The sequence below is a fragment of the Caretta caretta genome, chromosome 2, assembly GCF_965140235.1.
Source record: "Caretta caretta isolate rCarCar2 chromosome 2, rCarCar1.hap1, whole genome shotgun sequence".
Classification (NCBI taxonomy): domain Eukaryota; kingdom Metazoa; phylum Chordata; order Testudines; family Cheloniidae; genus Caretta; species Caretta caretta.
The window spans coordinates 255,600,657-255,622,884 of record NC_134207.1 but is presented as its reverse complement, the minus strand read 5'-3'; the positions used below and the strand labels follow the sequence as shown (position 1 = coordinate 255,622,884).

The 22,228-nt window shown below is 43.1% G+C and overlaps 1 protein-coding gene across 3 annotated transcripts in view; it reads right to left on the bottom strand.

The window, feature by feature from the left end:
* Nucleotides 1-22,228, bottom strand: part of WDR86 (WD repeat domain 86) — a 49,096-nt gene that overhangs the window by 3,171 nt on the left and 23,697 nt on the right. For all 3 annotated transcript variants that reach the window (XM_048837546.2, XM_048837543.2, XM_048837544.2), the window contains exon 5: nucleotides 6,602-6,737. In XM_048837546.2, coding sequence (XP_048693503.1) covers nucleotides 6,602-6,737 — 136 coding nt within the window. The remainder of the gene's footprint in view (nucleotides 1-6,601; nucleotides 6,738-22,228) is intronic.

Sequence of the window (22,228 nt, the reverse complement as noted above, 5' to 3'; positions counted from 1 at the left end):
CCACCATTGCTAAGCACTCTGGAGCTCCAACAGCAGAGTAGTGTAGACAATGCACCAGTAGCCACTGATGTTTGAATCACCATGAAATACAGGTTTGCTCTGAGCAGGGTTAGATGATGTGGGGCCAGACCCTCAGCTAATGAGAGTCAGCAGAGTTCCACTGAACTTCAGTGGCACTATCTGGATTTACTGGAGCTGAGGATCTGGTCCAGAATGCCAATGTACATAATCCACTGGGAGGAAGAAGTTACTGCACATAACATGAAATGACGGCAAAGGACCCTGTTTTATTAACATGGGTATCTTCCTCCAGGAGATGCTGCCATGCCTCAGGTTCATCTAACCAGCTCCCGACTTTACCCCTGAAATGTTCCCCACTCAAAAACATTCGTTTTATTTGTAAAGCAACCAGTTGCTGCTTCTGTGGCTACATTTGTTGTTCCATGCTACACATTCATTACACTCAACCTAAATTCCTTCTGGGCTTTGTTTCCCTCACACACACCTCTCATTTTTCAAAGTACTGAGCTCCTCCTCAAGTCTATGGTTCCTTCTCACGTTAAGTCTACCCGACCACGTTAATTGCACACATTTAGGTTTCCCTTCCTTCTCTCTGTATGTTTCCCTGTCTATACACATGCTTTGACAGTCTCTAGAGTTTCAAAGATTTTTCTGAAGCCTTCATTATCTTTGAACACCATACAGTTCCAGGGGCCCATTCCTTGCTGTAGTATCTTCACTGGTTTCTTCTATTGCATCAAGCAGCGGAGGCAAATACCCTTCTGATTTTGAAAGAAAAACTGCAAACCCTAGTAATTGAGTACGAGTCTGACACTTTCTCTCATAATATATGAAGCACGGCTTTACCACTGTTAGAATAAAGCCTGGACTTTTCAACCAAAAAAGCTTATTATCAACAGGTAGGATTCCTCTGTGCAGAGATATCACACAAAAGAAAATCCTTTTTCTTCAGCAGTGTAAATGCATCTTCAAGCAACTCTACACATTTCCTTTCAGAAGAGCTGATTTTTTCAATTAACTCTTGTAGCTTAGGATCCTTGAAAGCAATACATCCTTTGAGTGATTTAAGCCACAGGTTAGAGCTGGTATTCCATTACAGTATAGGTGTTTATAGAAATGATTGAAAGTGTGTGTCATGTCTATATTGTATATCACATACTATATGAACTATGGAAGGTTATTATAAATTCAAGCGTGATTTTGGGTGCCCAACTTGAGATACTTTCAAGGGGCCTGATTTTCAGAGAGTATATGCTCAGCACCTTTAAGGAGTTTCAGGTTGGGCACACAAAAATCACAAGACTTTTTTGAACATTTCAGACTATGAACAACTAGCTATTAATACGCACAGTAAGGACCATATCAACCAGCTTTAATGGTTGGGGAACATTCTCTTCTAATGGCACCACTTTTCTTAACTATTCCCAGCTCATTGACTTTTCCTACAGATAGAAATTTCTGAACTAAGATAGAAAATAGGTGAAATCAGTGATCCTTGTATTTCATGCCTCATCATAAACTGCCAGTGTGGAAAGTTTTGTGAAACAGAAGGGCATCCAAGGATTCACATTCTGTCTCCAGCCATCTCACCCCTCAAAACAGATGACAAGGCATTGATTGACTACTGAAAGAGAGGAAATGGACAAACGTGGTAGTTCAGTATTATTTACTGGTACACCGAGCAACCTGTCACTGTACATCTAGTGGCACAAGCTTTGCAGATCTCAAATTAAGCAAGGGAAGGCTGGAGCAGCAACTGCATTGCTCTTAGCAAGTACATTTTAGTTCACTCTTTCTTTTAGGATTTGCCTTTTGACAGGTATCCTTTATTTCCCTGTGAACTGTCATTTTGCATTTAAAGAGATTATTTGTATAACTGAGCTTCAACAGGGCAATGTAAAATCAAGTTTGGGCCAACATTTAGTTTGTATATAAATAAATTTGTATCCAAACCTACCTACAAACCCAATAGAAACCCCTTTTATGGAGGGTGGAGGGGGTTGGAGAAGAAGGGGTTAAAATTCAGTGCAAGGAGCAGTTCTTAAACAAGATTTCCTGGCAACCTTTGCAACACAAAAACTGCAGCACAGACATCTGAGTTGACTAAATTCATTTTCATTGTCCAAGCCCAAAAACGTAAGAGAGAAACAACAAGCATAACCCGTGAAAGAGAAATTGCACTGAAAAAAAATCTAGTTTTAATAATCTGTGGTGTTATTAGTTACAGAAGCAAAGAGAAGATGACGCATGGTTGTGTGGTTAGGATGCTAGCCTGGCCTTCAAGAGACTTGGATTCAATTCCCAGCTCTGCTGTGGACTTCCTGTGTGACCTTGGGCAAATTGTTTCTTTTCTCTGTTCCCCATCTGCAAAAATAATACTTTGTCTGGCTCGTCTTCTTTCAGCTGTAAACTCTCTGGAGCAGGCAACGCCTCTGACAATGCATGTGTACAGTGCTGAGCGCAGTGATGCTCTTATCTCTACTGGGGCCTCTAGGCGCTACTGTAACAAATCATATTGTAAACAAATTACTGGTTGTAAGGGGGCAGTTTCTCTTTTACAAGGTTAGAATGGTGTGTTTATTCTTCCCAAACAGGTCACTAATGTTCTTCATTGCCCACTTGATGTTCTATTTCCCAAATGGGACAAGTCAGCTGTCTCATCAATGGCTGTGATCAATGGCTCCATGTCTAGTTGGCAGCCGGTATCAAGTGGAGTGCCCCAAGGGTCGGTCCTGGGGCCGGTTTTGTTCAATATCTTCATAAATGATCTGGAGGATGGTGTGGATTGCATCCTCAGCAAGTCTGCAGATGACACTAAACTGGGAGGAGAGGTAGATACGCTGGAGGGTAGGGATAGGATACAGAGGGACCTAAACAAATTGGAGGATTGGGCCAAAAGAAATCTGATGAGGTTCAACAAGGACAAGTGCAGAGAGTCTTGCACTTAGGACGGAAGAATCCCATGCACCGCTACAAACTAGGGACCGAATGGCTCGGCAGCAGTTCTGCAGAAAAGGACCTAGGGGTTATAGTAGACGAGAAGCTAGATATGAGTCAACAGTGTGCCCCTGTTGCCAAGAATGCCAATGGCATTTTGAGATGTATATGTAGGGGCATTGCCAGCAGATCGAGGGACGTGATCGTTCCCCTCTATTCGACACTGGTGAGACCTCATCTGGAGTACTGTGTCCAGTTTTGGGCCCCATACTACAAGAAGGATGTGGAAAAATTGGGAAGAGTCCAGCAGAGGGCAACAAAAATGATTAGGGGACTGGAACACATGACTTATGAGGAGAGGCTGAGGGAACTGGGGATGTTTAGTCTTCAGAAGAGAAGAATGAGGGGGGATTTGATAGCTGCTTTCAACTACCTGAAAGGGGGTTCCAAAGAGGGTGGATCTAGACTGTTCTCAGTGGTAGCTGATGACAGAACAAGGAGTAATGGTCTCAAGTTGCAGTGGGAGAGATTTAGGTTGGATATTAGGAAAAGTTTTTTCACTAGGAGGGTAGTGAAACACTGGAATGCGTTACCTAAGGAGGTGGTGGACTCTCCTTCCTTAGAAGTTTTTAAGGTCAGGCTTGACAAAGCCCTGGCTGGGATGATTTAATTGGGGATCGGTCCTGCTTTGAGCAGGGGGTTGGACTAGATGACCTCCTGAGGTCCCTTCCAACCCTGATATTCTATGATTCTCTCGTCAAATCCTTTCAGCTTTTATTATTATATTAAAAGCTAATAATACCCTTGTGAACACCTCTGTCACATGTTTCTCCCAGGTCTGGCTAAATATATCAATGGTGACTGCTTAGTCACAGAGCGTGGAGTGCTATGGAAAGAGAAGGGGATGAAAGAAAAGACGGCAAAGTGTGCAAAATCTAGCAATACTGGGGTGGCAGCTTGGAAAGTTTTATTTGAACTGTGTGTAATCTTTCAAGTGAGCCAATGTCAATTGATTTCCCAGCTGAGCTACAGAGCGGGAATTGTTCTGAGACTTTAGTCTTTCTCATGCTCTCATTAAACAAAGAAAGACCTCCCACCCCTTCACCTCTCCTGTCCTCCTCCCCAACAGGAAGTAGGAGTTACAATAGTGGATCAGACCAGCAGTGTATATAAAAAGAAAAGGAGTACTTGTGGCACCTTAGAGACTAACAAATTTATTAGAGCATAAGCTTTCGTGAGCTTCAGCTCACTTCATTGGATGCATGCAGTGGAAAATATAGTGGGGAGATTTTATATACACAGAGAACATGGAACAATGGGTGTTACCATACAGACTGTAACAAGAGTGATCAGGAAAGGTGAGCTATTACCAGCAGGAGAGTGGGGGTGAACCTTTTGTAGTAATATATAGTGTATATAGTTCAGTATCATGCCTCTGGGCTTGTCTACCTGAACACTTTTTAAGTGCCCCAGAACAACTATGAAATCAAGTTAGCTTACTTGATTCTGATCATGACCAACCAGCCAGTGTGGACCAAGGAAAACCATGTTCAGCATTATGTCAGCTAATCATTGTTTACCCATGATCTGTATGTCTGAGTAGCTCATATTATTCTTTCCAATGTGCATTACCTTCTATTTGTCAACAGTAAATTTCACCTGCCATTGTACTGCCCTTTCACCTATAGGGATGGACCGTTAGTTCCAAATTACCCTACAACAATGCAGTTAGAGTTATTTGCAGGTATCCTATTTGAGGCAGATGTGGAAGAGGGAGCTGAAGAGAGAGCAGTGGCCTTGTGGATTGGCTCAGGAAGGGCATTTCTTCCATGTTGCCTGTATGCAAGAAGGTATGGAGACATTTATTGGGCAAATAGCACACCACAGCTACATCACTGGCAGATCAGGCCAGAGGATGATACATAAAAAGGCTCAGGATCAGTGGTGAGCTGGAGCCGGTTTGCACCAGTTTGCGTGAACCAGTTGTTAAATTTTGAAGCCAGTTTAGAACCGATTGTTAAAGGGGTGGGCAAATTCCGGCCCATGGGCCACATCCAGCCCGCAGGACCATCCTGTCCGGCCCGCCTGAGCTCCCGGCTGGGGAGGCTCCCCTGGCTTGGAATCCCTTTTTAATTTTTACTCACCCGGCAGCGCTCCGGGTCTTTGACGGCACTTCGGCGGCGGGTCCTTCGCTTGCTCTGGGGCTTCGGCGGCACGTCCTTCAGTGCCGCTGAAGACCCGCAGCGAGTGAAGGACCCGCTGCCGAAGTGCCGCCAAAGACCTGGAGCGACTGAAGGAATCGGTTCTTCAGATTTTGGCAGCTCATCGCTGCTCAGGATGATGACTATCTAGGATCAGCGTTATACATGATCCTGAAGCCAAGAACAAGAAGTGTAAATGAGCCATGCTAGAAGAGATAGCCTACAAAGGGATTCAGAGAGCGGCGAGGATATGGTGAGAAGTCTAGGCTGTAAACTCTCTGAGGCAGGAACTATCTTCATTGTTTGTAGTGCCTACCACAATGAGGCCTTGATGGGGTTCGTAGACACAAGACATTACTTATTTGCAGGAATCAGTATGGGAGATTATGAAGGTCTGAATAGGAGTTTTAGCTTTCAGGTCAAAGTAGACAGAATGTTTTGGAAGGGGAAGGAGCCAGGTTTCACAGATGTACATTTTAGTTTGAGAACAATAAATTGTGCATTACACAAACCCAATATCTTGCTATACCTGCATGCTCTAGTCAGTAGCGTAGCCAGGAGGGAAGTGGGGGGAGCAGCCACTCCGCCTCTGAGCACAAGTGGTGCCCTTTTAATTTATAGGCACCTTTTAAAATTTTTACTCACCCGGCGGCACTCCGGGTCTTCGACGGCGGAGGCCTTCACGCACTCCGGCTCCTCAGCGGCACTTCGGCGGCGGGGGCCTTCGCGCGCTCCGGCTCCTCAGCGGCACTTCGGCGGCGGGGGCCTTCGCGCGCTCCGGCTCCTCAGCGGCACTTCGGCGGCGGGGGCCTTCGCGCGCTCCGGCTCCTCAGCGGCACTTCGGCGGCGGGGGCCTTCGCGCGCTCCGGCTCCTCAGCGGCACTTCGGCGGCGGGGGCCTTCGCGCGCTCCGGCTCCTCAGCGGCACTTCGGCGGCGGGGGCCTTCACTCGCTCCGGGTCCTCAGCGGCATTTTGGCAGCGGGGACCTTCAGTGCCGCCGGGTGAGTACAGCGGGTGGCACCTTTTTTTATGTCCACTGCCCCTGTACGCTCCACCTAGCTACGCCACTGGCTCTCATGCTAGCTGGTGCACATGAGGACGGAACCCAGCCACGCTTCCAACCCATCCAGATATACTGTGAGATGTGCAGAAATAAACGGATCCCGCTGCAGCCAGGGAGTAGAAGCAGCTGCATGCACCTGCACTAATGTTCTGCTTGGGAGAAGTGAAGGTGCTCTCAGCAACCGCTCACCAGCAGAGTGAGCGCCATACTTTGGTGCTGAATCTGGTAGCACTAGAGCAGGAGGAAGAGTCAGTGAAGATTTCACAAGATCTCACTCCTCACAGCTATAATGTTACCTTTATTATTCACTTTTAATCAAAGGAAAAACATCCATAAATAGCAGGGAAAATGAGACAAAATTTCTGGAACGGAAACTTACAGATTCCTGCATGGTATTTCAAAGTGCTAACGCTGTGTTTGTGAGTCTTGTATGTTTGGACTTGCTCCCCAGTGTCTGCTAACCAGCACTTCACCGTCTTGTCTGCACTCCCCGAATACAAGTGTCGATTCACCAGCTGAAGGGGAAAGAGAAAAGAACATCGGGAATAGCCTCCTGGGAAAATTCAGAGAACTGCACTCAAGTGATTCATCCTCAGTCACATCTTCGAACTGAAAATTATCTTAGCAATGTAGCAATTAAAACAGTTTCCAATATTATTTGTATTACAGCCATACTGCCTAGAGGCTTCAGCTGAGATCAGGACTTCATTGTGCTAGTCACTGTAAATCCACGTGGTAAAGAGACAATGCCTTACAGTCTAAACGGACAAGACAGGAAGGGCAGGAAAAGGGAAGAGTTACCTCCACCAGACAGATGGGAAACGGAAGCAAAGGGAGATTAAGTGGCTTGTGCAAGATCATGTAGCAAGTCTGTGGCACAGCTGTGAATTAAACCCATATTTCCTGAGTCATAGTCCAGTGCCTTAGCCACAAGGCCATCCTTCCTCTCATCATCCTTCCCTAATATGGGAAAGATTTCACTGAGTTCTTCTAACATACAGATAAGGAAATAAACCAAGACAAAACAGGCATCATTAAAATACTAAGATTGTAAACTCTTCAGAACAAGGACTCTGGCTGGGCGCTTGTCTGTAAAGCGTCAAGCATGCAGTTGGTGCTTCATGAAAAAACAGAAATTTCTCTTACCAAAAGTTCCAATTCAGGAGCCAGGGTAATCACAGTTTCACATATCAGGTTTTTAAGGGCTAGTAGGAACCACCTTGGGACTGATTTAAATACGTAAAGAAAAGGGAGAAACAGGTGCTGATTGGAAGAAAAACAGAACTTGCACAAGGAATAATGGCTTATTTTCCCTATGAGCACACAGGTTTAAAGGCTGTCATGTCCAGAAGCATGGTTTAAATTCAGCTGGAGCTGACTGGAACAGAGCACTGGTAAATATTTTCAAAACTTGGCTCCTGTCTGAGTTCCCAACAGTTCCCAACGGGGGGGCTGCAAGCTGGTTTCAGGAGGTCCATATAAGCACCTCTTGTGGGGCTGAAGCCCCAAGCCCCTGAGCACCTCCCATGAGGAATGGGGGTTGGGGGCTCTGGGAAATACTCTGAGAATTTAAGCCCTGTCCAGAAGATAACCCCTCGCCTGATCAAATTCTCTCTGATGTCAAGGGGAGTCCTGCAGAGAGACTGACTGCAAGATATGCACTAACCCAGCTTGACATGGACTTCACTTTTAGGCCATGTCTCTATTCCTATAAAATCACCCATCCCTTACCATAAAGTAAGTTATTTAAAACACCTCTCCCCCTCCCACACACACACACACACACTCCACGTGGCTATTCAGCCCCTTTGCTCACCTCTGGATTTTGCAGATAAATTTGTTTTCCTTCCTGCCCAAAATCCCATTTAGTGTCCTGAGTCAGCTTTGTAGCAAAGTGGTGAATCATATCTTTACTGCTTGTACAGTATTATGAGACCCTCTAATGAAAGATACTTAAAATATTTATGATGGAGCTGTGCTGCACTGGACGAGAGTAATGTGACAAACTCACACAGAAGGACAAAGATGCCCTTGAAGACACATGCACAAACCCCACCGAATTCAAGAGTAACTGTGCTCATGCAACTCACTGCAGGCAGAACTTGGTACACAGGACCTCTTCCAAGGCCATGTCTCAGAAGCTCATAAAACACACAACTGCCCAAAAACTAGTAGTTTGAAATTTCACATCTCATTAAATTTCTGATGCATCAGCAGTGGCATTACTATTACATCTCAAGAAGGGAAACGAGGGAGTGACCTGCTGTATAAACAGACTTTGAGCTACACAAATAGCCTGACAGAGCTAATCTGAGCCCTAACCTTAAAACCCAACCTAAGTGGGCATCGAAAACATTGTCACATTTCACTGCTAATTGGAAAAGGATGGCTGGAGTTGGGATCCTGCCGGATTGTTCTTGGCCAACTCATGGTATTTCTGTTCCAAACATCTTACAGGAGGCAGAATCTACTCAACAAGAACAAACACTAAGTTACAGCCTCTTACAGGTACATGCCACTCTGCATTAACGGTACATTAGGTTATAGTGCTTGAGTTCTCCATTTAAGCGGGTGTGAAAACATTTAAGTCAAGCCAAATAACAGCTACGTGCCTTGGTTTGCTCTCCATCTTTATTTCTCTGCTAGAAAAACAATGTGGCAAATGAAGGGGGCTTAGCTGGCTAATCAATGGAACCCACAGTGTAATGGCAGTGAAAACTTTCCCTGAACAGTCCTAGCTGTGATATGAAGGGATGAACTCTAAGAGTCTTTGTGAACTCTAGTTTAGTCTTTATTCAGTCTGTAGCCTCTGTAACAAGAAGGGTACCAGTTGTACTGATTTATAGGCTTTTCTATGCTGTTCACAACTACAATGTATGGGCATCACACCAACTTAATGAAATTAGACCCATAATACCCATTTGATATAGGAAAGTATTATCAGCCTCATTTTACAGACTGGAAAACTGAAGTATCAACACGTTAAATATTTTTTTGCCAAAGGTCACTCAGGAAGTCTGTGGCTTAATCAGGAACAAATCTCTCAAGTTCCAGTCCTTAACCACAACATGATCCTTCCTCTCATTTTGATGCTGTTTTTGCAATAGGAACTGAACTGAACCCACCATCTCATTGCACCTAGGGCACCTGTCAGCCATCAGTTGGTGACAGCTTTCACAAACTCCCACTGGATTTGAAGCTGTAACCTATGTGGCACTTTGCACCCCAAAGCACCCCATATTTATCATGGTGATGTAATTATGAGATGTTTTGTACAAAGTATGCCATGAGAGGTATCATTCTAAAAGTCTGGATCTGCTAAACATTAATATCTTGTTGGACTGTATGTGCTATCATTGCATGTGAAGTTATGAAATCTTGCTATGTGTGAGTTATTAAAATATGATGTGAAGCTGGAAATACCCCAAACTAGCCTTTCAGGTACAACAATGGAGTAGCCAGACAGTGTTAATTGCTGTCATCAACACCCATCAAGGGAAGAATCCACTAACACAGGAACTCGGTATAAGGAAGCCTCCTCCCAGGGAGCACGGAGACAATGGAGAATGTTTGGCCAATGGAGGCGAACCCCTTCCTTCCTCCCACCCTACCCCCCTTCACATTTATAGACTTTCCAGCAAACTGGAAGAAACTATAAAATACAGGGAGTGACATCTTGATTTGTCTTCACTCCCCCACAACTCAACACCTGAAAGAACCTACGGAAGACAAAAGACTTTGAAAAGTGGAGGGGAACCCAGGCTGCCAAGCAGATGCAGCCTGCATATCAAGAATCTGTAAGACTGCTTGTACCATCAGTCAGGGTGAGATATTGCTGATTCAAATCCTATCTAGTTTGTATGAGACTTAGATTGCGATTGTTTGATTTCCTAAGTAACCTGCTTTGATCTGTTTGCTATCACTTATAATCACTTAAAATCTATCTTTCTGTGGTTAATAAACCTGTTTTATCTTAACCAGGATGTTTTTGAGTGAAGTGTTTGAGAATCTTAGCTGTGTTAACAAATGCTGGGGCATATCTTCCCCACAGCAGGGGGGAGGAGGACAGAATAATTAATGAGCTTGCACCGTACAAATGCCTGTGCAGTGCAAGATGGTATAATTCTGGGTATATGCTCCAATAGGGATGCAATGCTGGGGACCTGGGAAATTGGCTGGTGCCTCCATTGTTGGTCCATGAGTGGCTTAGGTAAAGCACTCAGGTAACTTAGTTGTGTGTGTGGTGCCACCTGCTGTCATGTTAGGGTGATAACAGGGCCCAGAGGGACTGGCTGTGTGTCGCCAGCAGACCATGGGGAGAGGGCAACCCAGCTGAATAGTTAGGGGAACACAGCGGTTCCAACAGTTTCCAGGCTTCACCTGGGGATACATCACATCACAACCTAGATCTACCTATAGTACTTGTGTGACACCCATCCCTTTACTATCGGAGTGTCTCTCAACACTCCTGTGAGGCAAGGAATTAATAATATCCCTATTTTATAGATGGGGAATTAGGGAAGAAAAATTAAATGATTTGCCCAAGATCATACAGGAACTTTATGGTGAAGCAGGGAATTGAACGTGGGTCTCAAGTCTCAGGCTAGCACCCTAACCACTAGACCATTCTTCCTAGATGTGAAAGACTCCATATACCATTACTAACTCTTGACTTATCCAATCCTGTTCCTTTATTAAAGCAAAATCTATTTTCATACAAAAACAAACCGTACAGACCAAAGAGAGTGAACTTTAGGGTGATCAGATGTCCCTATTTTACAGGGACAGTCCCAATATTTGGGGCTTTTTCTTATATAGGCACCTATTACCTCCCACCCCCTGTTCCAATTTTTCACACTTGCTGTCTGATCACGCTAGTGAACTTTCTAGTTTAGTAAGGCCTCACCCATTTGTTTTTCTGAGTAATATTTGTTTCCAGGGTATAAAATATGGAATAAAATACTTTAGGCAATCTCCTAAAAAACTCATTGGGCTACTGAAATGGAAAAATGACTGCGGCCTCAGGCTTGAAATAGTCTATATCATACAATGCATATCAAGTACACAAAATCCTACATTAGGTCTTCACTTCAAAATGTCAAATATTCTAATTTTAATTTATATTTGTTTCATTACAAAGATACAGATGCCTTATGCTGACAAGAGTGCAAATTAATTTCCCATGATTTAGGTGGGAGAGGGGAAAAAAAGAGAAACTTTACACAACAGCTTTTTTAAATATACCCAAGTCTGTCAACTCCTGATTTATAAGTGATCAAAAGATACAATTACAAATTCTAATCTGTCACTGCCTGGAGAAGCAGTGATAGCCTCAGAGCTGTACTTTCCTTGGCTGACTTTGGAGAAGCTTTGTTCGTTTTGGCCAATTTCCCAAGAGAGCTCCTGTCGGGGAAAAGCATAGCAAACCAAGGAGACTTCTAATAGATTAGAGAGCACAGGCTGGGATTGCAGCTCTGATACCAATGAGAAAAGTGGACACTGAAGTCCCTAATTCAAAGAGGTCTAAACATCTGAAAACTAGTTAGCTAAAAAAGGAGATGGCAACCAGCTGCCTGGTTTTAAAGCCTTATTTACAAATGAATTATATGGAGTGGCTATCACGGCATAGCTGGCCAGAACTCCAACCCATTCACTTGCCCCATTGCTGAGAGAGGCATTTCCTCTGCACTCTGTGCTAGCTGAAACACTAGCTCTCACCTAGGACAGATGAATAAAACAAATTTGAGCATACAGGCCACACATATTTTAGATATACTATTGCATGAGAAATTTCAGGCAGACCAGTTTAGTATTAGCAAAATTAGGGCAGGAGCAAAACAAATTATAATGGTAACATTGTTACAGCTTTAGCTATGGTGAGGTCATCTTCGGGGTGGCCCTGCTCTTGGTTGGGGTCTCTAAGACACTACTTTACTACAAACAATACATGAACAACAATGTTCTCACCCAGGCAGCTCTCAAGACTGAAGAGGCCAGTAATGGCTTAATGTTCAACAGTTTGGTGGATCTGAATATGCACAGCAGCTCAAGATTTCCCTTCTCTTTGTATGACGGCCAAAAATATCTGCAGTACAACTGCCTGGCTGGTACTTATGCCAAGGCTCATAGACATGTGCTTTCCTCTCACAGGTACATCTCTGCCAGAGGAGAACAAGTTCACGTCTCATCCCTCCAATCAGATTTGGACAAATATTATTGGTGTCAGTGCATCCACATGTATTCCCAGCCACTCCTGTGTCTCTTCGCTTACCAAATTCCCAATTATCTGCTTACTCACCACTTCACTGGGCCGCATTCCCCAAACTTTTCCGCAGGAGACTCATTTAAACTGAGCTTGTTAAATTCAGACTCACTAATGGGACCAGTTCCTGAGGTCCAACTATATGAGCTTTCAGCTGAGCTGGCCTTTCAAGATCCTATTCCAACCACATTCATTTTAATGAACAAAAAAAACTCTGCAGACAAGAGGTTGTTTTCTGACAATCAGACTATAGTTATGCTGGCTGGAGTCTCAGAAAGAAACAAACAGTCCAACCCCTCCACTGCAGCTTGATCTCTTGGATTGGTGCTGAAACTATGCTTCTCTAGTACCCCTCAGGTACTGTACAAAAGTACATTACACTGATTTATATGTGTATCACCTGACTAGTTATAAAATAAATATTAAGGCAAATTACAAGATTTAAGAATATTTCAAATCCACTTAACAACTGGACAAGTCGTTCCTCCTCTTGTGATCACACTAGGTCAGGAAATGGAGTGTAGGTGACAATTTAGTAGGTGGCACTCCTCCACCCCTTGCGTTCTAAAATTCAATACATCTTTAGGGGGACTGCTCTACTAAAGGTGCCATATTTTGGAAGAGACCCAAAGCTAAGTTCCTGCCTGTTTGTGGTCCTGTTGCACTTTTCACCACAGTAAGAATATTTCCTCTGGCTTCCAAGCTAAATCCCAAACTGCATAACTTTGTTCTACTAACCTATGTTCTCAGAAGAACATAGGAGATTCCACACTGGTCAGACCCAGTGGTCTATCTAGTCCAGTATCCCATCTCCAACAGTAGCCAGCACCAAAGCTCAGGGAAAGTGTACACAACAGGGCAATTTTGGAGTGATCCACCCATCTTTCAGTTCTGGCTTCCGTCTGCCAGAAGTTTAGGGTCACCTCAAGCATGGGGTTGAATCTCTGACCGTCTTGGATAATACCCATTAATGGACCCATCATCAATGAACTAGTTCTTTTTCTAACCCCGCTATACTTTTGGCCATCACAACATCCATGGCCATGAGTTTCACAGGCTAATTGTGCCTTGTGTGAAAAAACATTTCCTCTTGTTTGTATTAATCCTGCAGCCTATTAATTTCATTGGATGATCGTTGGTTTGCATATTGTGGGAAAGGGTAAATAACACTTCTCTATTCACTTTCTCCACTCATTCATGATGTTATAGACCTCTATCATATCCCCCCTTAGTTATCTGTTTTCTAAGCTGAACAAACCTAATCTTTTTAGTCTCTCCTCAACAAAAGCCATTCCATATCCTTGATCATTTTTGTGGCCCTTCTCTCAACCTTTTCCAGTTCTATTATATCCTTTTTGAGATAGGGCAATCAGAACTGGACACAGCATTGTAGGTGTGGGCTCACCATGGATTTATATAGTGGTATTATATTTTCCATCTTATTATCTATCCCTTTCTTAATAGTTCCTGCCATACTGTTAGCCCTTTTGACCACTGCTGTATATTGAGCTGAAGTTTTCAGAGAACTATCCACAGTGACTCCAAGATCTTTCTTGAGTGGTAAAAGCTAACCCATCATTTTTATATTATATATTACTGTAGTTGGAGTTATTTTTTCTCCACTGTGCATTACTTTGTCCTTATCAATATTGAATTTTATCTGTCATTTCTTGCCCAGTCACCTAGTTTTGAGATCCACCTGTAACTCTTCACAGTCTGCTTTGGACTTAACTACCTTGAATAATTCTGTATCATCTGTAAACTTTGCCACCTCACTGTTCACCCCCTTTTCCCAATCATTAATGAATATGCTGAACAGCACAGGTCCCAGTACAGATCCTTGGGAGACCCCACTGTTTACTTCTCTCCATTGTGAAAATTGACCATTTATTCCTACCCTCAGTTTATCATCTTTCAGCAAGTTACTGATCCATAAAAAGACCTTCCCTGTTGTCCCGTGACTACTTAGTTTCCTTATGAGCCTTTGGTGAAGAACCTTGTCACACACTTTCTGAAAATCCAAGAAGACTATATCAACTGGATCACCCTTGTTCCCATGCTTGTTGACCCCCGCAAAGAATTCTAGTAGATTGGTGAGGCATAATTTCCCTTTTAAAAGCCAGGTTGACATTTCCCCACTAAATCGTATTTATCTATGCATCTAATAATTCTGTTCTTTAGCACAGTTTCTACCAATTTGTCTGGTACTGAAGGTATGTGTGCCAGCCTACAATTGCCAAGAGATTGACATTGGAGCCCTTAAAAAAAAATCCATGTTACCTTACATACCTTCCAGTCAGAAGCTGATTTCAGCAATAGATTATGTACTACAGTTAGTAGTTCTGCAGTTTCATATTTGAGTTGCTTCAGAACTCTTGGGTGAATAAACATCGGGTCCTGGTGACTTGTTAAATTTTTCAATTTGTTCTAAAACTTCTTCTATTGACACATAAGTATGGGACAGAACTTCAGATTTGTCACCAAAAAAGGAAAGGTCTGATGTGGGTATCTCCTGCACATCACCTGCAGTGAACACTGATGCAAAGATTACCTTTAGCTTCTCTGCAATGACCTTGTCTTCCAGGAGTGCTCCTTTAACACCTTTAACACTGAATGCATCCGATGAAGTGAGCTGTAGCTCACAAAAGCTTATGCTCAAATAAATCTGTTAGTCTCTAAGGTGCCACAAGTACTCCTTTTATTTTGCAAATACAGACTAACACGGCTGCTATTCTTTAATACCTTTGTCATCTAGTGGCCTTGCTGCCTGTTCGGCATACTTAAAAATATTCTTGTTAGTTTTTATATCTTTAAAGCAAGTTGCTTCTCTGGATTGCATTTTTGTACTTTTACACTTAACCTAACAAAGTTTGTGCTCCTTCCTATTATCCTTACTAGGACTTGACTTGTAAATTTTTGCCTCTACTGGCCTCCATTACTCTGCTATTTAACCATGCTGGCATTCTTTTGGTCCTCTTATTGTCTTTTCTGATTTGTGGTATACATTTAGTCTGAACCTCTATGATGGTGTTTTTTAAGTAGTCCAGCATGCTGTCTGCAGGCATTTAACCCTTGTGGCTGCGCTTTTTAATTTCCATATAACAAGCATCCTTGTTTTTGTGTACCCTTTCCCTTTTTAAAATAAAATTTTACCATGGCAGGTTTTTCTGTATTATCCCCCCCCAAGGATATTAAATTTAATTACATTATGGCCACTATTACTGAGCAGTTGAGCCATATGGATCAGATCCTGTGCTCCGTTTAGGTGTAAATCAAGAATTGCCTCTCCCTTTGAGGGTTCCAGGACTAGCTGCTCCAAGAAACACTCATTTATGGTGTCTAGAAATTTTATCTGCATCATGTCCTGAGGTGACATTTACCCAGTCAATAGAAGGATAGTTGAAATCACCCATTATTATTGTATTTTCTGTTTTTAGTCAAGTATGGAATTTCTATCTATAGATATCCTATGGTACAGTTTGTTTCATTTAAGATTTTTACTAGGGCTGTTGATTAATCGCAGTTAACTCATGCGATTAACTCAAAAAAATTAATCGTGATTAAAAAAATTTATCACAATTATTTGCAGTTTTAATCGCACTGTTAAACAATAGAATACAATTGAAATTTATGAAATATTTTGGATGTTTTTCTACATTTTCATATATATTGTATTCTGTGTTGTAATTGAAATCAAAGTGTATATTATTTTAATTACAAATATTTGCACTGTAAAAATGATAAACAAAAGAAACAGTATTTTTCAATTCACCTCATTCAAGTACTGTAGTGCAATCCCTTTGTCATGAAAGTGCAACTTACAAATGTACATTTTTTTTGTTACATAACTGCACTCAAAAACAAAAAAACAGCGTAAAACTTTAGACCCCGCAAGTCCACTCAGTCCTACTTCTTGTTCTGCCAATCGCTCAGACAAACAAGTTTGTTTACATTTACAGGAGATAATGCTGCCCTCTTCTTATTTACAATGTCACCAGAAAGTGAAAACATGTATTTGCATGGCACTTTTGTAGCTGGCACTGCAAGGTATTTACGTACCAGATATGCTAAACATTCATATGCCCCTTCATGGTTCGGCCACCATTCCAGAGGACATGCCTCCATGCTGATTACGCTTGTTAAAAAAATAATGCATTAATAAAATTTGTGACTGAACTCCTTGGGGGAGAATTGTATGTCTCCTGCTCTGTTTTACCTGCATTCTGCCATATATTTCATGTTATCGCAGTCTCGGATGATGACCCAGCATGTTGTTCATTTTAAGAACACTTTCACTGCAATTTGACAAAACACAAATAAGGTACCAATGTGAGATTTCTAAAGATAGCTACAGCACTTGATCCAAGGTTTAAGAATCTGGAAGTGCCCTCCAAAATCTGAGAGGAACAAGGTGTGGCGCATGCTTTCAGAAGTCTTAAAAGAGCAATACTCCGAGGCGGAAACTTGTAATCAAATATAAATATAAAGTGAGCACTGTACACTTTGTATTCTGTGTTGTAATTGAAATCAATATATTTGAAAATGTAGAAAACATCCAAAAATATTTAAATAAATGGTATTCTATTATTGTTTAATCGTGCAATTTTTGTAATCGTTTGACACCCCTAATTTTTACTTTATTTGACTCTATGCTTTCTTTCACATATAATGCCACTCCCCCACCAGAGCAACCTCCTCTTGCAGTGTCATTTTGATAAATACCCACAGAAGCTGTACATCAGTAGTAGATAAAGTAACCTCTGGGGACAGTTGGTAGAGCACCTTGGAAATTCTCAGGTTAAGAGGTACTGTATATATTTAGGGAAGGTTGTCCAAACTGTTGTGGTAAGGAAAGCATGTGTTTGGTTATGAATTGAACATGCTCCCTTAGCCATGCCCTGACATTTTTAAATGTATAGGTCTGAATCAGCTGCATCACTACATCCTCCCCAGCTGTCTCCAAGCAGCTGCTGTACCTTCCCTGATGCAGCTGCTCAGCGGCCACGCTGGTTATGTGTTGCACGGCAGGGAGAGGAAAGAGTGAGTAGCTCTAGCTGCTCCACAACCTGGTTAGGTAACAGGCAATGGAAGTCTCAGAGGGAGCAGGCTGGAAGCTTGACTGGCTCTGCGTAATCCAATGGGAGCACCTAGCAAAGGACAGCCCAAGAAAGGGGGAGAGGGGGGCTGAAGAGGCAGTGGGGAAGAAAACCTAAGAACCTACCACCACTCACGGCTCCCTGATTCTACCCCCAGAACAGCCTGGAGGCTACTCTAGCTTGTGCCAGCTGACAGAGATACTCAAGAGACCACATGCCAACTGAGGAAATCCAGAACACAGCCCAATCCTGCCACTTCACTGTCCGCACACCCCCAACATGTCTTTTGCACCTGGAGCCACAGGAAATGAAGTATAAAACCTGGGTATTCCAGCTATATTCCCACCAGACACCACCCCCCATACGCCAGGGGAATCTCTGGCAGAGCCTTGCAGGAGGCTTCTGCTCCCTTTTCAGCACCTGAAAAGTGCAAAGGGAACAAGACAGAAAAATCTGCCCCAAAGTACTCACTGTCACCCCTTGATCTTTCTGAAGCAATATGTCTGGCCCTCAGATTGAAGAGGTCTGGCACGACAGATGAATGGTATTCTAAGGCAGGGCCCATGCATGTAGTGCTGCCTATAGCTAAAACTACCTACCACTTTTCATTACAAGTCCATTTTCATTTGCTTACAATCTTGCCGAAATTTAACCGCTTGGACTGAAATTTTCCAGGCTTGGTTTCTGCCTCAGGCCACAGATTTTTGTGAAGTTTCAGCAAAAGCAGCTCAGTTACTTTTGAGAACAAGACTCAGGAAAAGTAGGTTTCTTGAAGAGCTGTAGGGTGAAAACCTGGCTCCATTGAAGTCAATGGCCTATAACCCGTTGAAAGAAATGGGGCCAGAAATTTACCCTACTGCTTAGGGGGTCTGAAGCAGGAATTAAGCATATTAATCATTTTGTTTATTTTCCCCACTTATTTTTGCCTTCTGATTATACCTTTAAGAGCAGTAATTGACTACTAGAGCATCCTCAAAACATGTTACTGTAATAGTAGCACAGAGGGAGCAGAGAAACAACCTTTAACCCCAAAAATGTATCCAAACAAAACAGAGGTTATTTGGTGCCTGCATAATTCAGCTTTAAGTTTTCCCTCTAAGAGAGAGGGACGCTCAAATTCCCATGTTACAATAGCTTTTGGGCCTGTAGGACCTAGCAGCAACCGTCTCCTTTACGAAACAATGGCAACACTTATTAAACAGCGACTAATATATTTTTGCCCTGCAAAGGAGCAGCAATCATTTTATACACCAGTAAACAAGGAGAGAGTTGACTGCATGTGTTTTCCCATGGAAGCTAACACAATACATCTATTTAAGACCATTTGGGCTTGAAATCCCTTAAGTTACAGCCATCAGAGCATGGAATTTCTAAAAATATCCTGTTAAAAATGACCTGTTATCTCAACTATACACTCAGAAGAGAGGAGCAATTTTATCCAAGCCTCTTCACGACAGATGTCCCCCAAACCTGCCATTTTGTGGCTGGGGGGGAGGGGTTGCCATAGAAACACAGTGAAATATAGACAGCAAGATGTACAAATGAAATAGGATTTTGCTAACCTAAAAACTACACCATGTCTTTTCTTTTCTTCTTTACCATTTTCTGGTTTTCTTCTATCAGTCTGATCAAGCCCTCGGACCGCTACCCCTTCCTACTTCTCCATATGGGCACCAATGATACTGCCAAGAATGACCCTGAGCAGGTCACTGCAGACTACATGGCTCTGGGAAGAAGGATAAGGGAGTTTGAGGTGCAAGTGGTGTTCTCATCCATCTTCCCTGTTGAAGGAAAAGGCGCAGGTAGGGACCATCAAATTGTGGAAGTAAATGCGTGGTTACCCAGGTGGTGTTGGAGAGAGGGCTTTGGATTCTTCCACCGTGGGATGTTGTTCCAGGAAGTAGGATTGCTAGGAAGAGATGGGATCCATCTAACGAAGAGAGGGAAGAGATCTTCACAGGCAGGCTTGCTAACCTAGTGAGGAAGACTTTAAACTAGGTTCGATGGGGTGTGGTGACCTAAGCCCTGAGGTAAGTGGGGAAGTGGGATACCGGGAGGAAACACAAGAAGGAGGGTAACAGGGGAAGCCTCCTGATTCATACTGAGAAAGTAGGTCAATCGGCTAGTTATCTTAGGTACCTGTACACGAATGCCAGAAGCCTGGGAAACAAGCAGGAAGAACTGGAAGTCCTGGCAGTCAAAGAACTATGATGTGATTGGAATAACAGACTTGGGGGGTAACTCACATGACTGGAGCACTATCATGGATGGGTATAAACTGTTCAGGAAGGACAGGCGGGAGAGAAAGGGGGGAGGAGTTGCAGTGTATATAAGAGAGCAGTATGATTGCTCAGAGCTCCAGGATGAAACTGGAGGAAAGCCTGTTGAGAGTCTTTGGGTTAAGTTTAGAGGCGAGAGCAATAGGGGTGATATTGTGGTGGGCATCTGCTATAGACCACCAGACCAGGAGGATGAGGTAAACAAGGCTTTCTTTGGACAACTAACAGAAGTTTCCAGATCACAGGCCCTGGTTCTCATGGGGACTTCTATCACCCTGACATCTGCTGGGAGAGCAATACAACAGTTCACAGACAAGCCAGGAAGTTTTTGGAGAGTGTTGGGGACAACTTCCTGGTGCAAGTGCTGGAGGAACCAACTAAGGGTCATATGCCTCTTGACCTGCTGCTCACAAACAGGGAAGAATTGGTAGGGGAAGTAGAAGTGGGTGGCAACCTGGGCAGCAGTGACCATGAGATGGTTGAGTTCAGGATCCTGACAAAAAGAAGAAAGGAGAGCAGCAGAATACGGACCCTGGACTTCAGAAAAGCAGACTTTGACTCCCTCAGGGAACTGATGGGCAGGATTCCCTGGGAGGCTAATATGAGGGGGAAAGCAGTCCAGGAGAGCTGGCTGTATTTTAAAGAAGGCTTATTGAGGGCGCAGAAACAAACCATCCTAATATGCAGAAAGAATAGCAAATATGGCAGGCAACCAGCTTGGCTTAACAGAGAAATCTTCAGTGAGCTTAAACACAAAAAGGAAGCTTACAAGTGGAAACTTGGACAGATGACTAGAGAAGAGCAGCTAGTCCTATAGGAAAAGGGGAAGAGTTAATGGAGATTACACCAAATATGAGCCCCAGGAGGATACAGGATAGGTTAAAGAGGATTACAAGGCAGAACAGGAACAGAAAGAACTTGCAGCCACAGGGAACAGGGGATAGACAGGAGAATAGCACCGTCACTAGGAAAAGGCAGGTCTATGTGATTGGGGACTCTTTACTGAGAAGAATAGACAGGCCTGTAACCAGAGCTGATCCAGAGAATAGGAGGGTGTGCTGTCTTCCAGGTGCTAAGATATGGGATGTAGACCTGAGGTTGAAAAAGATTCTAAAGGTAGCGGGAAAGAATCTCCTAATTATCCTTTATGTGGGAACAAATGATACAGCTAAATTCTCGCTGGAAAGTATTAAGGGAGACTATGCTAGGCTGGGGAAGACGCTTAAGGAAATTGAGGCTCAGGTGATCTTTAGTGGGATTCTGCCTGTTCCTAGAGAAGGGCAACAAAGGTGTGACAAGATTATGACTATCAACAGATGGCTTAGGCAGTGGTGCTATAAGGAGGGCTTTGGGATGTATGGCCACTGGGAGGCATTCATGGACAGAGGACAGTTCTCTTAGGATGGACTTCATCTGAGTAGGGAAGGAAATAGACTTCTAGGATGGAGGCTGGCACAACTGATTAAGAGAGCCATAAACTAGGAATTAGGGGGAGATGGTTGGGAGATGTCCAGGTTATCTCCATGCCACAATTTCGCATTGAGAGGAAAGAAAATGAAGTAAGAGTGGATACAGCCGTGGGTAGGAGGAAGGGCAGTGTAGATACAATTCTAATAGGTTATACTGGTAGTAAAATGACCGTGCCTAATAAGGTACAGAATGTGAGTAAGGCCAAACAGCAAAAATTAAAGTGTTTGTATACTAATGCGAGGAGCCTAGGTAACAAAATGGAGGAACTAGAGCTACTGGTGCAGGAAGTGAAACCAGATATTATAGGGATAACGGAAACATGGTGGAATAGTAGTCATGACTGGACTACGGGTATTGAAGGGTATGTGCTGTTTAGGAAAGACCGAAATAAAGGTAAAGGTGGTGGAGTAGCACTGTATATCAATGATGAGATAGAATGTAAAGAAATAAGAAGCAATGAAATGGATATAACTGAGTCCGTCTGGACAAAAATTAAATTGGGGAAGAAAACTATTAGATCCTCCCCGGGATAGTGCTTGGGGTGTGCTATAGACCACCGGGATCTAATTTGGATATGGATAGAGCCCTTTTTAATGTTTTTAATAAAGTAAATACTAATGGAAACTGTGTGATCATGGGAGACTTTAACTTCCCAAATATAGACTGGAGGACGAGTGCTAGTAATAATAATAGGGCTCAGATTTTCCTAGATGTGATAGCTGATGGTTTCCTTCAGCAAGTAGTTGCTGAACCAACTAGAGGGGATGCCATTTTAGATTTGGTTTTGGTGAGTAGGGAGGACCTCATAGAAGAAATGGTTGTAGGGGATAATCTTGGCTCAAGTGATCATGAGCTAATTCAGTTCAAACTGAACGGAAGGATTAATAAAAATAAATCTG